The sequence below is a fragment of the Mobula birostris genome, chromosome 9, assembly GCF_030028105.1.
Source record: "Mobula birostris isolate sMobBir1 chromosome 9, sMobBir1.hap1, whole genome shotgun sequence".
Lineage (NCBI taxonomy): Eukaryota > Metazoa > Chordata > Chondrichthyes > Myliobatiformes > Myliobatidae > Mobula > Mobula birostris.
In genome coordinates this window covers 10914816-10931039 of record NC_092378.1, presented here as the reverse complement: position 1 = coordinate 10931039, position 16224 = coordinate 10914816, and the positions used below count along the sequence as shown (strand labels likewise).

The 16224-nt window shown below is 41.0% G+C and overlaps 1 protein-coding gene across 2 annotated transcripts in view; it reads right to left on the bottom strand.

The window, feature by feature from the left end:
• Window positions 1–11512: 11512 nt before the first annotated feature.
• Window positions 11513–16224, bottom strand: part of LOC140202530 (ras association domain-containing protein 9-like) — a 57088-nt gene continuing 52376 nt past the window's right edge. For both annotated transcript variants that reach the window (XM_072267482.1, XM_072267483.1), the window contains exon 3: window positions 11513–11571. In XM_072267482.1, the coding sequence (XP_072123583.1) occupies window positions 11533–11571 (39 nt within the window). In that variant the 3' untranslated portion in view covers window positions 11513–11532. The remainder of the gene's footprint in view (window positions 11572–16224) is intronic.

Sequence of the window (16224 nt, the reverse complement as noted above, 5' to 3'; positions counted from 1 at the left end):
TTTGGATAGGTACTTGTATAGAAGGGGAATGGAAGCGGTGCGCATGCGCCGGTCGTGCACGCAGCCTGGTACAGCCGTTCCTATCTATTCCTTTACTTTCTTCTTCTTACTTCTTAATTTACGTTATTTTTTGTATTTTTTTTCTCACGGTAACACGTCGAAGCTGCACCCTCTCTAACATGCTGGTAGAGAGAGTTTTATTTGTGTTTTCTTTAGCGCTGGAAATGGTTATATCCCAACATGTGGGACAGAAGCAAGGTCGCATTGTGTATTCCACGGACCAGCAAATCCCAGCCGGCTTAGCTAACAGAGCAGCGGACACCCCTGCTGAAATCCGGAGGAAAACACACAGAGGATTCAGACGGGGTCACAAAGTCGAGGAAAGAGGACCGGGTCGAGACAACAGAGACTTTGGGAGAAGAGCAGTTCGGTGGGTAATACCGTTCTGGCTGACCGGAAGTGCACCAAGAGCGGTAAGCGTAAAGGAGTTGTGTGCTTACTGATCTGGTTAACAACGGATGGTGCAATCCGGGGTATATTACGTTTGAGGAACGTGTTTGTAGACTGGATATTGAACTTTTTACTGTTGGACTTCGGCCACATTCCACCGTGATACAACACTTGGCGGCACGGGAAGTCGTTCCCGCCTGCGGCAATCGAACGTGCAGCTCCTCCCGTGGAGGGTCAGACACCCTGAGCCAATAGACTGGTCCTGGATTTATTTTCCATCTGGCATAGTTTGTATTTTGTTGTTTGATTGTTGGTGTTTTTTGTATTGCTATATTTACACTCTATTCTTGGTTGGTGCAGCTGTAACGAAACCAAATTTCCCTCGGGATTAATAAAGTATATCTATCTATCTATCTATCTATGTCTATGGTCCCAGTGCAAGCCAATGGAAGTAGGCACTTCCGTTGACATGGACTGGTGGGCTGAAAGCCCGGTTTCTGTGTTGTACTTTTCTATGACTCTTCTATTGTTGACCCCAGAAAATGATGAGTGCTTTTATATCACATAAAATAGTTTTGCATAGATTTTTTGAATAGGTACTCATGTGTATATGCAAAGATCATAGAACATTTTAGCACAGTACAGGCCCTTTGGCCTATGATGTTGTGCCAATTCTTTAACCTGTTCCAAAACCAATCTAACACTTCCCTCACACACAGCCATCCAATTTTCTTTCAGCCATGTCTCCATCTATGAGCCTCTCAAATGTCTTTAATTTATCTGCCTCTCCCACCAGAGCATGTTCCACATCCCCACCACTCTCTGTGTAAAAAACCTACATCTGAAATCCCCTCCATATTTTTCTCCAACCACTTTAAAGTTATGCTTCCTTGTATTAGACGTGCTCTTGGAAATCTTGAATGATTTTGAATGATTATTTACCTCTGTTCTCTTACCTGTTAGATCCCCTGTAAGCAATATTACAAAATATCAATCACAAGTATTTTCTGCGAAATTACATTATTCCTTGTCTTATCAATGAAGAAACATCAACTGTTCTTAGTTTAGAGTTCCTCTTGTCCTTACCTCCGCATTCAGCACATTATTCCCTGCAATTTTCACCATCACCAAAGGGATCCTACAGCCAAATATATTCCTTCCATCCTGACGAAGGGTGTCGGCTCAAAACGTTGACTGTACCTCTTCCTATAGATGCTGCCTGGCCTGCTGCGTTCACCAGCAACTTTTATGTCTGTTGCTTGAAATTCCAGCATCTGCAGATTTCCTCGTGTTTGCCAAATATATTTTTACATCACCTCCCTCACTCAGCATTCCACAAGGATCACTCCCTCTATGGTTCCCCTGCAAATTCATCACTTCCCACTGATCTCCCTCCTGGCACTCTTCCCCACAAGCGGCCAAAGTGCTACACCTGCCCATTCACCTCCGTCCTCACCTCCATCCAGGGCCCCAAACAGTTCTTCCAGGTGAGGCAGCACCGCACCTGCGAATTGGCTGGGGTCGTCTATTGCGTCTGGTGCTCCCAATGTGGCCTCTTCTAAATTGGTGAGACCCATTGTAAATTGGGGGACCACTTTGTCGAGCACCTCTGCGCCATCCGTCAAAAGTGGAACTTTCCATTGGCCAGACATTTTAATTCCACTTTCCATTCCCTTTCCCACATGTCAGGCAATGGCATGCTCTTGTGCCATGATGAGGCAACCTCAGGGTGGAGAAATAACACCTTATATTCTATTTGGGTAGACTCCAACCTGATAGCATGAATATCAATTTCTCTTTTTGGGAAAAAAATTACATCCCCTACTCCCTTTTTTTATTCCCCACTGTGACTCCTTACCCCTTCCCACCCACTTATCACATTCCCCTTCCCTTTCTCCTATTCTCCACGCCCCTCCCCTATCAGATGCCTTCCTCTCCAGCCCTTCAACTTTCCCAACCACCTGGCCTCACCTATCAACTAGCTAGCCACCTTCCCCTCCCCCCAACCTTTATAGTCTGTTGTCTTCCCCTTCTCTCCCAGTCCTGAAGAAGTGTCTCAGCCTGAAACTTCAACTGTTTATTTATTTCCATAGATGCTGCTTGCTGATTTCCTCCAGCATTTTGTGTGTGTTGCTTTGGATTTCTGGCAACTGTAGAGTTTCTTGTATTTTTAAATTCATTTTTTTCCAGCTCTAGATTCTCAAATATGTTATTGTACAATCAGGTAACCTGATCATTTGCAATTGTGCTTTATAACAGATTGTATAAATATCCTTGTCAAATTAGTATATGACTGGTAATTATTGATTTATTTTCAGGGTTCCCTCCAATTGAATAGTTAGTACCATTGTTAGCTTTGATTGAGGTAATTATCACTTAAGCATATATATTAGAAGTATTATTTGGCTGAGTCAAAGGGAATATTTTGGATGAAAATAGTCAAGTTTTATAGGCATAAATTATACTCAGTGATTTAATAGTCAATGGTTTATCCTTTGTGGAAAAATCATGTTTATCACTGTTGTGGAAATCCTTGAATTGCATTTCCCTTTGTTAATTTGCCACTTTGATCAATCCACAAACAAAGATTAATCAAAGTGTGCATCAGGTTTCCTGTAATGGGTACAGAATCAACAACTGGCGTCATGAACCGCCCTGAGAACCATGGCGATTTAGGAAAGTACACATTTCCAGCTGATAGTCTGATTTACTGGTTTGTCTGCAGCAATTCACCCACTGACTGCTTTGGGACCTCATTATGCCCCTAAGTTAATTAAGCTGATGGAAATTTAGAAAAATGCAAATTACAGAACTCCGTGCATTTATTACCATTTAGCATTTCTGCTAGAGATTCAGCTCAGTACTTTGATGCAGTTTGTCATGCTGATGACGACAGTTAAACGTGAATCCCAGGATCCTCTCCAGTTAGCTGATGAGAACCAAGATAAATGAGCATCACTACAATTGGGCACAGTCGGCATTCATGGCTTGAGTAAGGGCACAATTTCCTTTTCCTGCTGGAACCATTTTTAAATGCCTACCAGCTTGTCCAAAGTGCAAAGTTCAAAGTCGTTTTATTATCAAAGTACATGTATGTCACCATATACTACACTAAGATTCATTTTCTTGTGGAATTCAACAGTAAATATAAAGAAACACAATAGAATTATTAATAAACTGCTCACAACGGTAGATAAACAATGTATGAGCAAAATACAAAAAATTGTGCAAATGCAAAAGAAGCAAAATAATACTAAATAAATAAATAGACAGGTGAATGAATGTGAATGAATAAATAAATAATACTATGAACATGAGTTCTTGGAAGTGAAATCACAGGTTGTGGAATCAGTTCAAAGTTATTTATGCTGGTTCAGGAGGCTGATGGTTGAGGGGCAATAACTGTTCCTGAATCTGGTTGTGTGGGAACTTAAGGCTCTTTTCGCACCTCCCTGTTGGCACCAGCGAGAAGATGGCATAGTCTGGGTGGTGACAGTCCCTGATGATAGAAGCTGCTTTTCTGCAATAGCACTCCACATAGATATGCACAATGGTGGGCAGGATCACTTATGAGGAGACAAATCTTAAGGTTACATATAGTAGACTCTACATATCTTTATAATAAATATAATTTAAACTTTGAACTGAGGCAAGTGGAGAATTAGTCAGTGGTTTCAGTCTTATGCTAACAGGATAAGTGGCTCACCTTGAGAATAAATACCAGTTAGAAGGTTGGGTTGAGTAGGCACCTGTTCTGCACATTTTCCAAATTATTTCCACTATTAGAAGGAATGAAACTATGAAGAGATTGAAGTATGATGGTGAGGGGCTTAAATTGGAGACGCTTGGTGCTCTGGAACAAATATATCAATGATTATAGGGGTGGTGTGTGAGTAAGACATGGTTCACAGTCAGATACATGCAGTATTTCAGGAACTGAATTTTGGGATCAAGAGATGGTGGACAATAGGTCATTAGTGCTAGAGAATGTCAGTCTAGTTATTTTCAGAAATGATAAAGTAATAGACAAGAATTTGATCAGCAGACGGGCTAAGGCAGAAAGTGAGGGTCTAGAAATTCCATTACATAGCACAATGAATGTTAGTAAACACACGTTCAAATGCCGAATATAAGGGGAATGCATTTCTGTATTTCTGGAAACTTCATGAACATACAGGGGAGTCACTGGCCAAATACAGTGATATGAAAGTGTGTAATCCATGCTATTGTATACCTGAAGCTCACAAGTCTCAGCAGCCAGTTAAACTGAACAAACCTTCCCTTGCTTGGATTTAGTTAAAAAGGTTCAAGCTTATTTGGTTGATTACCAAATAACACGAGTCATACTTTCTCTAAGTAGTTTTCTCTGCTTTCACTCTCCCATATCCTCACAATATCTTCATGTCACCCAATCACTTCTTCAGCCAAAACCTACTTAATAGTCTTCCTGCCACTGCCTGTAAGGAGTTTGCACATTCTCGCCGTGACCCTGTGGGTTTCCTCCGCGTACTTCAGTTTCCTCCCACGGTCCAAAGACGTACCGGTTGGTAGGTTAATTAATCATTGTAAATTGCCCATTATTATGCAAGGGTTAAATCAGGGGTTGCTAGGCAGTGTGGGTCAAAGGGCTGGAAGGGCCTGTTCCATGCTGTATCTCAATAAATAATCCCCATTTTTTTATCCAACCCCTAAAGTCCAAAGTCTTCTTAATCTGACTCAAATTTCTGATCCCCTAACTGAAGCATCTTGCCCATGTTCCAGATCAATCCTCCTATAATCTCATAAGTAGTGCAAAAATAGAAATGAAAAATAAGTAGTGAGATCATGTTCATGGGTTCAATGTCCATTCAGAAATCAGATGGCAGAGGGGGAGAAGCTGTTCCTGAGTCATTGAGTGTGTGCCTTCAGGCTCTTGTACCTCCTTCTTGATGATAGCAATGAGAACAAGGCCTGACCTGGGTGATGGGAGTCCTTAATGATAGATAGCCTTTTTCATCATGCAAGCATAGTGGTTGATGTGACACTATTGCACCGCAGGCAACCCGGGTTCAATTCTGCTGCTGTCTGTCAGGAGTATATACTTTCTCACCATGACTACTTAGATTTGCTCTAGGTGCTCCGATTTCCTCCCACACTGCAAAGACGTACATGTTAGTAGGTCAATTGGACATGTGGGTGTAATTGGACAATGTGGGCTTGTTGGGGCAAAAGGGTCTATTACCATACTGTATCAATAAATAAAAATATAAGAAATTATGAATCAACCACAACCAAAATAAAAATATCAGAAGGGCAAATTAAGCAAGTTTAATGTCTATTCATCTGATCGGAATGAAAACATGGTGTAGCAGTTCATATGCTCTTTGACAGCTGCAACAGCCCTGGTCTGATTCTGACCTCAAATGTCCTTGCAGGGTTTGTACATTCTTGATGTGACCATGTAGGTTTCGCCCTGTTCCTTTTGATTTCCCAAACATGGGCGGGTTGGGTACTGTAACTCAACTATACAGTAGTTGGTAGGAGATCTGGGGAGGAGGAGAGCTGATGGACACTTGAGAGAGAATCTGTTGCAGGGAAATAAATTACAAATGCAATTGATGAGTTTGCTCTGAGGGCTGTAAGTGACCAGATGGGCCGAATGGTCTCCTTTCATGTCTTAAGAAAATATGAGCTATTTATGCCCTGAAGCCTGGGTGTGAAATAAGATGAAGACTACACTTGACACACGTTATTGATAGGCAATGAATGATGGGTTTTTTTAAAATATGGGTCGTCATTCAGCTTGCCTGACATGTCTTATTATTGCTCTCAGAGTTTTAGATTGAGAAAACTTTGTCGAGGCAAACAAAGTGACAAGTGAAATTATGACCTAGTAGTTGCATACATAATATGGATAATGATGAACTACCTCATAGTAATGGCAGAACACTTGGCCAAAAATGGAAAGCGGTGGATAGATTCACAGTAAAGGCTAAAGTGAAAGAGGAGAGAAATAAAATTCAGGGCTAAGTAGATAAATTAGAACGTAAGACAGCATGAAAGCAAAGCCATATACCAAAAGGCAAAAAAATTAAAGCATGCACCATTATATGCATGACAATCACCAAATACCTCGTATTATTGTACTTGTTTATGTTGCTAAATAGAGTTGTTTGACACTTGTATTCAAGTTGTGCTCCATACAGCTTTATCAAATTGATAGATATACAGATCCTTGAAGATCAGAGTGGTGATCTATGCCTGGAGCCAAAAGATATGTGAGAGAACTAAAATGGATTTCTTGCACCTGTATTTACAGTGATTGGGAGATGGACATAGAGTCTACAGATGTGAGGCAATGCAGCAGTGAGGCCATGGGCTCTATACAGATTACAGAGAAGGAGGTGTTTGCTGAATTGGGGCAAATTAGTGTGAATATATCACCAGGGTCTGACAAGGTATTGCCTCAGATCCCGTGGGAGGCTAGTGCAGAAATTGTAGAGCCTTTAGCAGAAATACTTAAAACATCCTTAACCACAGGTGAGGTGCCACTGGTTTGGAGGACAGTCAATTTTCTTCCATTGTTTAAGAAAGGCTATAAAATAAACCAGGAAATTAAGGCTGATGAGCCTGATATCAGTAGTGGGAAAATATTCAAAGATATTCTAAGGGACAGGGTACCTAAGTGTTTGGATAGCCAGGGACTGACTAGGGGTAGTCAACCTGGCTTTGTGCATGGTAAATCGTATCTAACCAATTTTTTTTAAAGATTAGATTATGAGGACACTCAGTCCTCGTTTATTGTCATTTAGAAATGCATGCATTAAAAAATGATACAATGTTCCTCCAGAATGATATCACAAGAAAACACAGGGCAAACCAAGACTAAAACTGACAAAACCACATAATTATAACATATAGTTACAATGGTGCAAAACAATACCATAATTAGATAAAGAGCAGACCATGGGCACGGTAAAAAAAAAAGTCTCAAAGTCCCGATAGCCTCATCATCTCACAGAGACGGCAGAAGGGAGAAACTCTCTCTGCCATGAACCTCCAAGTGCCGCAAACTTGCCAATGCAGCACCATTGGAAGCACCCGACCACAGCTGACTCTGTGTCCGTCTGAAAACTTTGAGCCTCCGACCAGCACCACCGACACAGCCTCTCCGAGCACCATCCTCTGCCGAGCGCTTCGACTCCGCCCCGGCCTCCGAGCAACAAGCAAAGCCAAGGACTCGGGGCCTTCCCCTCCGGAGATTCTGGACCACACAGTAGCAGCAGCAGCAAAGCAGGCATTTCAGAAGTTTCACCAGATGTTCCTCCGTACTCTCACGTCCGTCTCCATCAAATCAGGATTATGCATGGTACCCTACTTGACAAATAACAGACATCACCACCGGCTTGGCTACTGCGAGCTGCGTCGCACCACCATCTTCTCCTCCCTTCATCTTATAGAGTTTTTCCAAGAATGTTACCAGGAAAATTGATGAAGGCAAGGAAGTGGATGTTGTCTACATGGACTTTAGCAAGGCCTTTGACAAGGTCCCGCATGGAAAGTTGGTCAAGAAGGTTCAATTACCTGGCATTGAAGATCAGATAGTAAATTGGATAAGACATTGACTCAGAGGAAGATGCCTGAGAGTAGTTGTAGATGGTTGTTTCACTAACTGGAGACTTGTGACTAGTGGTGTGCTGCAGGGATTAGTGCTAGATTTACTGTTGTTTGTCATCTACAGCAATGATCTGGATGATAATGTGGTTAACTGGATCAGCAAATTTGCAGATGGCACAAAGACTGGAGGTATAGTAGACAGCGAGGAAGACTATCAAAGCTTGCAATGGGATCTGGATCAGCTGTAAAAATGGGCGGAAAAATGTCAGATGGAACTTAATGCAGACAAGTGTGAGGTGTTGCACTCTGGGAGGACCAACCAGGGTAGGTCTTACACGGTGAGCAGTAGGGCACTGAGTTCCTTGGTAGAACAGTGGATCTGGGAATAGTCATAGTCATAGTCATACTTTATTGATCCCGAGGGAAATTGGGTACAGATCATAATTCCTTGAAAGAGGTGTCACAGGTAGATATGGTCATAAAGAAAGGTTTTGGTACACTGGCCTTCATAAATCAATATATTGAGTACAGGAGTTACCATGTTACGTTGAAATTAGGCAAGATGGTGAGGCCTGTTTTGGAATATTGTGTGCAGATTAGGTCACTTCCTACAGGAAATTATGTAAGTAAGATTGAAAGAGTGCAAAGAAAATTGACAAAGATGTTGATAAGACGAGGATCTGAACTATAGGGAAACAATGAATAGTTTAGGACTTTATTCCCTGGAATGTAGAAGATTGAGGGGAGATTTGATAGAGGTATACAAAATTATGAGGGGTATAGATAGGGTAAATGTAAGCAGGCTTTTCCTCTGAGGCTGGTGAGACACGAACTAGAGGTCATGGGCTAGGGTGTAAGTTTAAGGGAAGCAACATGGACATGTTCAAAGAGGTGAATGTAGACCTTAGAGAGGTGCAGGCTGAACACTCCTCATGGCACATGCACAGCTTCTTTGTGGACAGAGATCGGAGCGCCAAGGTGCTAGGAATGCATCTAATGGATGATCTCATCTGGTCCCTCAACTCCACCACTTTGGTGAAGAAAGCACAGCAGCAACTCCACTTCTTGAGACGATTAAGGTGAGGAGGGTCCCTTCTCATTCTAACCGAATTTTGCAGGAGCATCATCGAAAGTGTCCTGACCAGTTGCTGCATCACCTTCCATGGGAATTGCAAGGCATTTGACTGCAAGTCCCTGCAAACAATTGCAAGGACTGCTGAGAGTATCATCGGGGTCTCTCTTCCATACATCAGAATTATTTATTATGAGAACTGCGTACACATGGCTCTTAGCGTTGTCAATGTTCCCTCCCATCTGTCCAGTAATTTCTTTGATCCCCGACCAGCAGGCAGGAGGTACTGCTGTATTAGGACAACAGAAAATAGGATGAGAACATTTTCTTCCCCCAGGCGATAATGCTACTGAACTCCTTGGCTCCACCCAAGTTTCAACATGCATGAATCGCCAGTTGTGTTATACTGTTTACTTTTTAACTTATGTCATAAATGCACCTTATTATTAGTTAGTAACACAACATAAAATGTGGGAAGAACTCAGCAGCCAGGCAGCATCTATGGAAAAGAGTAAAGTCAATGTTTCAGTCCGCAACCTTTCATCAGGACTGGTGAAGGGTCTCAGACCGAAACGTCGACTGTGCTCTTTTCCACAGATGCTCCCAGGCCTGCTGAGTTCTTCCAGCATTTTGTGTTCTGTTGCTTGAATTTCCAGCATCTGCAGATTTTCTCTTGTTTGTGACCTGTGTTTACTGCCCATTCCTATTCGCTTTGAACCGGTAAAATGATTAAAATAGTCTCAATTAGACCAGACTGGTTAGATTTTCTTTCTTGAAATCAAGTGAATTTTTAAAGCATTCTGATAGTTTCATAGATAACTTTACAGTATGTAGATTTTTAAAAGAAGTACATATTTAATTAATTATTTTAAGAAGCTAGGTTTGCCAGCTGGGACTTGAATTTATAGCTCTAGATCAAGATACAGGAAAGGCAAACTCTTAAGGCATTTATTTAACTTCTCCCCTAAAAAAAATGATCTATCAACTATCATTAATGTATACCAGCTATAAATGTTAACTACTTATATCCATAAAATTATAGAATTGACTAATTACTTACAGTGACATATAGAGCAAAAATAAATTTAATCATTTTCATCGTTTTCTCAGTTACACATTTTACACCATAAGCAAAACTTGGTATATCCACAGTTAAATGTTTATATCTGTGAAATTATTGAATTGACTATTTACTTACAGTGACTTATATTACTTGGTTGTCACAGTAGCATAGCTTTTTTTTACTGCTGCTACATCACTGGCGTTTAGGGCAGCAATAGAGATTCTCCATCTCTGGCGGAGTTTATGGGATCCTTCATCAGGGCGGTAGTTTACTTTCCGATTTCACTACTGTCAGTCATGCAAATTCTGGGTGGAGACTCCAGAACACCATCACACTCAGATGTAGGAGGACTCTTCATTGCCACTTTCATAACAATTTTGTTTTACCAGTCAGGGTTGTTAGCCCTGAGCTGAACCCCAAACCTGGAGGACGGGTGGACCACTCTTAGTTTGACCTCTACCCTTTGACCTGTTTGGCATGGGTGACCCTACCAACAGCCAAAAAGTATGAAGCCCTGACTCCAGCCAACATAGGTCTCGAGGTCATTGAGGCACGTGAGCCTCCAAACCACAAGGTTATGGTCCTCCAGCTGCAGCATAGTTGTTCGAGCAATGCTATTACAGTTCAGAGTTTAATTCCGATGCCATCTATAAGGAATCTCTATGTCCTCCCCGTGTGCACGTGGGTTTTCTCCAGGTCCCCAGTTTCCTCCCACAGTCCAAAGATGTACCGATTGTAATTTAATTGGTCATTGTATGTTGTCCTGTGACTAGGGTTAAATCGGGAGGTGGCTGGGCAGTGTGGCTTGAAGGGTCAGAGGGGCCTATTCCGCGCTGTATCCCTAAATAAATAAGTAAATATCTAAATATAAATTGCCTTCTTTTATTAGCTTTGTCAATCACACATTTTACACTATAAGCTAAATTTAATGTGTCTACCGAATGCACTCCAGACACTAATAATTCTTGAGAATCACTTCCCTAAACAGGAATCATACCAGCTCCTATTTGAGTACGGATGACAATTGTTACATTAATGATTGCATGAAAGTACATGATGCCAAATAATTTCTAATCATCAACCATAACACTAAATACATATTAGCTGCTACAAAAGCTGAAATTAAATATTATTGTTACTAGATAGGTGAGGTGGAGGCTCCAAAATATCTCTATGCATAATGACAAGGTACATCGGCAGCTGTAGGTTTCTGACTTTGATCTATAGCAGCAGTCCTTCATCATTGTTGATATACCCTGAAACTCCCTTGCTAACAGCACTGTGGAGTGCCTTCACTACAAGTACTACAGTCGTTCAAGATGGTGACTCACCACCACTTTCCCAAGGTTGCTTAAGGATAGGCGATAAATGCTGGCCTTGGTAGTGATACCTAGAAGATAAAAAAAAGAGTAATGATAAACATTGTAAGCATAATTATGATATATAGCAAATAGTGCTTCCAACAGCAGCCAGTTTTCAGACCTGGACATGGATTGTAGATTGAATTTAAAATGTAGCTCTGAACAATGGTCTTCTTGGAGCTGCATTTTGGGGTTGATTGCAAACAAAAAAACACACCATCTGAGCTCAGATGTCTGCATATGCATGAATGCAGTGGGAGACAGTGGGAATTAACGTTCATTTTCAGAGTCTGGAGTGTGGGTGCGAAGAAGGGGGTGTTTGAAAACTATATGTAATTCAAAGGAGGCATTGTAAATACATTATTATTATAGAATTGTTCTTCTGTTACCTTTGATCTTTAGCATATAAAAATGGCATGTAATATTGGGTTGGGCAAGCCTCTTCTTCCAAGAGTGTCTCAAATATGATGCCCAATGCTTGCTTTGCTGAATAAAAACTACTATATTCACCAATTTCAGTGTCTCTCCAGTGACTTTTCTCACAGTCATAATAAGGACAATCTTGCCATTTTAAATATATTGTGGCGAGCATTTGGTCCATAATGACAGACGAGGAATCACTTGAACTCAACAACAGTTTTATTGTGATAGACACAAAACAGAGCGGGTACCCGGACCCAGAGAGTGAACCCAACCCATCTCACACAGACAGGGGAGGTGACCATCACACACCCCAGTTACAGTTAGGGTGACCCACAAATACACAAACGAGTAACTGTATAACGCCAGCTAAAATGTAACAATAAATGAACTGGAACTTGACACCATAATCCCACAAAAACATTTTAACACAAGAACAATGAACAGTACTGGTAATTAGAAATGCAGGGGCAGGCTGTTGACCACACCCCCACCCAGAACATCTATTGTGAGAAAATTGTGAGTAGATGTGGGTCCCTTAACTATGTAAGGATGGCATTGGAGTGTGTCCAGAAGAGGTTTATAAGAATGATCCTGGGAATGATTGGGTTAATGTATGAGGTGCATTTGATGGCTCTGACCCTGTACTTGCTGGAGTTTACTAACAGTGACTTATATTACTTGGGTGTCACCGTAGTGTAACAGATAGAGCGACACTATTACAGGTGAGGGCATTGGAGTTTGGAGTTCAATTCCAACATTAATTGTAAGGAATCTCTATGTCCTCCCAATGTATGCATGGGCTTTCTCCAGCTCCTTTGGTTTTCTCCCACAGTCCAAAGATGTACTGGTTAGCAGGTTAATTGATAATTGTAATTTGTCCCATGTCTAGGCTTAAATCAGGGGAATGCTGGGGAGCGTGTCTCGAGGGGCTGGAAGGGCTATTTTACGCTGAATCTCTAAATAAATAAATATATGAAGTATTAATTAATTAATTTCCATAGTTTTCTCAATTACACACTTTATGTTCTAAGCTAAACTTAGTTTATCTACCTTATGCACTCCAGGTACTAATAATTCCTGTGAATGACTTCCCCAGACAGAAATCATACTAACTCCTCCTGCAGTACATATGAGCATTGTTGCATTAATGATTGCATGAAAGTATATGATGCAAAATATTTTCTGAACATCAACCATAACACTAAATAGATATTAGCTGTCACAACAGCTGCAATTATATATTATTGTTAATAGATGGATGAGGTAGAGGCTCCAAAATATCCCTATGCATAATGACAAAGGTACATTGCCTGCTGTAGGTTTCTGACTTTGATATATAGCACCAGTCCTTCATTATCATTGTTGATAAACCCTGAAACTCCTTCGCCAACAGCACTGTGGAGTGCCCTCATTACAAGCACTACAGTTGTTCAAAATGGTGATTCACCACCAGTTTCCCATCTTCATGTCATTTAGGGATAAGCAATAAATGCTGGACTTGTTAGTGATGCCTAGAAGATAAAAAACTAAAAGAGTTATGATAAACATCAAAAGTACTGGTAGCTGAGTTTAAAATGCAGCTCTGAACAATGATCTTCCTGAAGCTTTGTTTTGGGGTTGATTGCAAACAAGGAAGCACACCATTTGACCTTAGATTCCTACATATGCATGAATGCAGCCCAGAGTCCACAGTGATTGGATTTCATTTTGGGTGTCTGGAGTGTTTGGTGTGAAGATCGAGGTGTCTGAAAATTATATGACATTCAAAGGAAGCATTGTAGACTTTGTAACAATAGAATTGACCTGCTGTTACCTTTGATGTTTAGCATATAAAATGTCATGTAATATTGGGTCAGGCAGGCCTGTTTTTCCAAGAGTGTCTTGAATATGATGCCCGCTGGTCACTTTACTGAATAAAGGCTTCTATATCCACTAGCTTCAGTGTCTCTCTGGAGACTTCATTCACAGTCACAACAAGCACAATCATGTGTGTGTATATACTATATATATAAAATTATTCCTTCTGAAGTTTTCCCATCTTCATTAGATTAGATTAGATTATGAGGACACGCAGCCCTCTTTTATTGTCATTTAGTAATGCATGCATTAAAAAATGATGCAATATTCCTCCAGTGTGATATCACAGAAACACAGGACAGACCAAGACTGAAAAACTGACAAAAACTACAAAATTATGACATGTAGTTACAACAGTGCAAGCAATACCGTAACTTGATGAAGAACAGGCCGTTAGCACAGTAAAAAGTTCAAAGTCTCTCGAAAGTCCCATCACCTCATGCAGACGGGAGAAGGAAGAAAACTCTCCCTGCCATACCCGACCACAGTCCGACTCTGAGTCCGTCCGAAAACTTCGAGCTCCGACCAGCTCTCCGACATCGAGCACCAAGCACCATCTCTGCCAAGTACTTCGACCCCAGCCCCGGCTGCCTGCAGCAGGCAAAGCCAAGGATTTTGGGGACCTCCCTCCAGAGATTCTCAATCGCACAGTAGTAGCGGCAGCGAACCGGGCATTTCCGAAGTTACTCCAGATGTTCCTTGGTGCTCTCATGGCTGTCTCCATCAAATCAGAATTGTGCACAGCCCCTATTTAATAGATACGATATCATTTCACCAGAGAGGTTACGCGCGCTGCATCGAGCCACCATCTTCTCACTCTCATGCCTCTACTCTCAGTCTTATCTTATACATTTGGAATATTGTGAGCAGATATGGGCCCCATACATAAGAAAGGATGGCATTGGAGTGTGTCCAGATGAGATTTTCAAGAATGATCCTGGGAATATTCAGATTACTATATGAGGAGAATTTGATGGTTCTGAGTCTGTACTCACTGGAGTTTAGAGGAATGGGGGTGGATAGGTCTCATTGAAATCTACCAAGTATTGAAAAGCCTGGATAGAATAGATGTGAAGAGGATGTTTCCAGTAGTGAGAGAGTCTAGAACCAAAGGGCAGAGCCTCAGAATAGAAGGACGTCCCTTTAGAACAAAGATAAGGAGGAATTTCTTTTGTCAGAGGGTGGAGAATCCGTGGAATTCATTACCATCCATTCAGGCCAAGTCACTGGGTATAATTAAAGTGGAGGTTAATAGGTCCTTGATTGGCAAGAGCGTCAAGGGTTACAGGGAGAAGGTAGGAGATTGGAGTTCAGAGAAAAAAATTATGCAGCCATAATCAAATGACAGAGCAGAATCGATGGACTGAATGACCTAACTGTGCTCTTATGTCTTATGGTCTTATATTACTTACACTTTCATTTTCTGTAGGGGTTGGATATTTTCATCTTTCCTGCTCTCCCTGTTGAAGTTATTAATTTCCCTCTTTGTATTGATTTCAATGATTGTAGTACAGTTTATAACTGTTTTCAGTGTCACTCTTGCTACACTGTGATAAAATGGATTTTGTAAGTTTTTGTCTAGTCTGCGTATTCAAGCCCATTTTGTAATTCTGTAAACAATAAAACATAAATAGACACCAAATTGTCTCGAAATCTTGCAGTGTCTCATTGTTCACAATGGCATCATCTGACTTAATACCAGAAAACACTGAAAACACTCAATGGGTCAGGTAGCATTGTGAAAGGCATTACAAAAATAAAGTTTAAAGTAGAAAACCTTAATCAGAATTGTGAAGGAAAGAAAACAAATTAATGACGGTGCAGGGATGGTGAGATTGAGTTGGATAGGAAAAAGGCAACATCTCTGAAAGGCTGGGTCCATGATTGTCTGAAGGACAAATTGTAAATGAGGTCATCTGGTTGATGGGTTAATGATCATAGTTTCGGAGGGAGAACATGCTTGTCTGTTCAGGAAAAGCATGAGCAGATGAAGCGTGAGAACACAGACAAAAAAAACTGCACAAGTTGCAAAATGCAAGGCTGCAGGACATAGCCTGCAGGTCATGCCTGATGATAGAGAGAGGAAAAGCAAGACAGACTCTGAAAGGCAGCAAAATGTTCAGATGAAAAATGAGGTATGTTTCTTCTCAAGCTTATGGTGGGCATTGTTATAACTGTAGTGTATTCAATATTTCAGTTATATTTGAGTAATATTGTAAATATATTGTTTGATTAAGCATTCTTTCTTGACATAATTCTGAATGGGTTATATTTATGTGAATGGGGTTAATCATTATGTCACTACACTATCTCTGAGCACCTCACTGCAGAAAAACTAAGTGGGCAAATTTTCCAGGCTCCAGTTTTTTTTCTTTCGATTAGTTTCAAGAGTTACAAAAAAT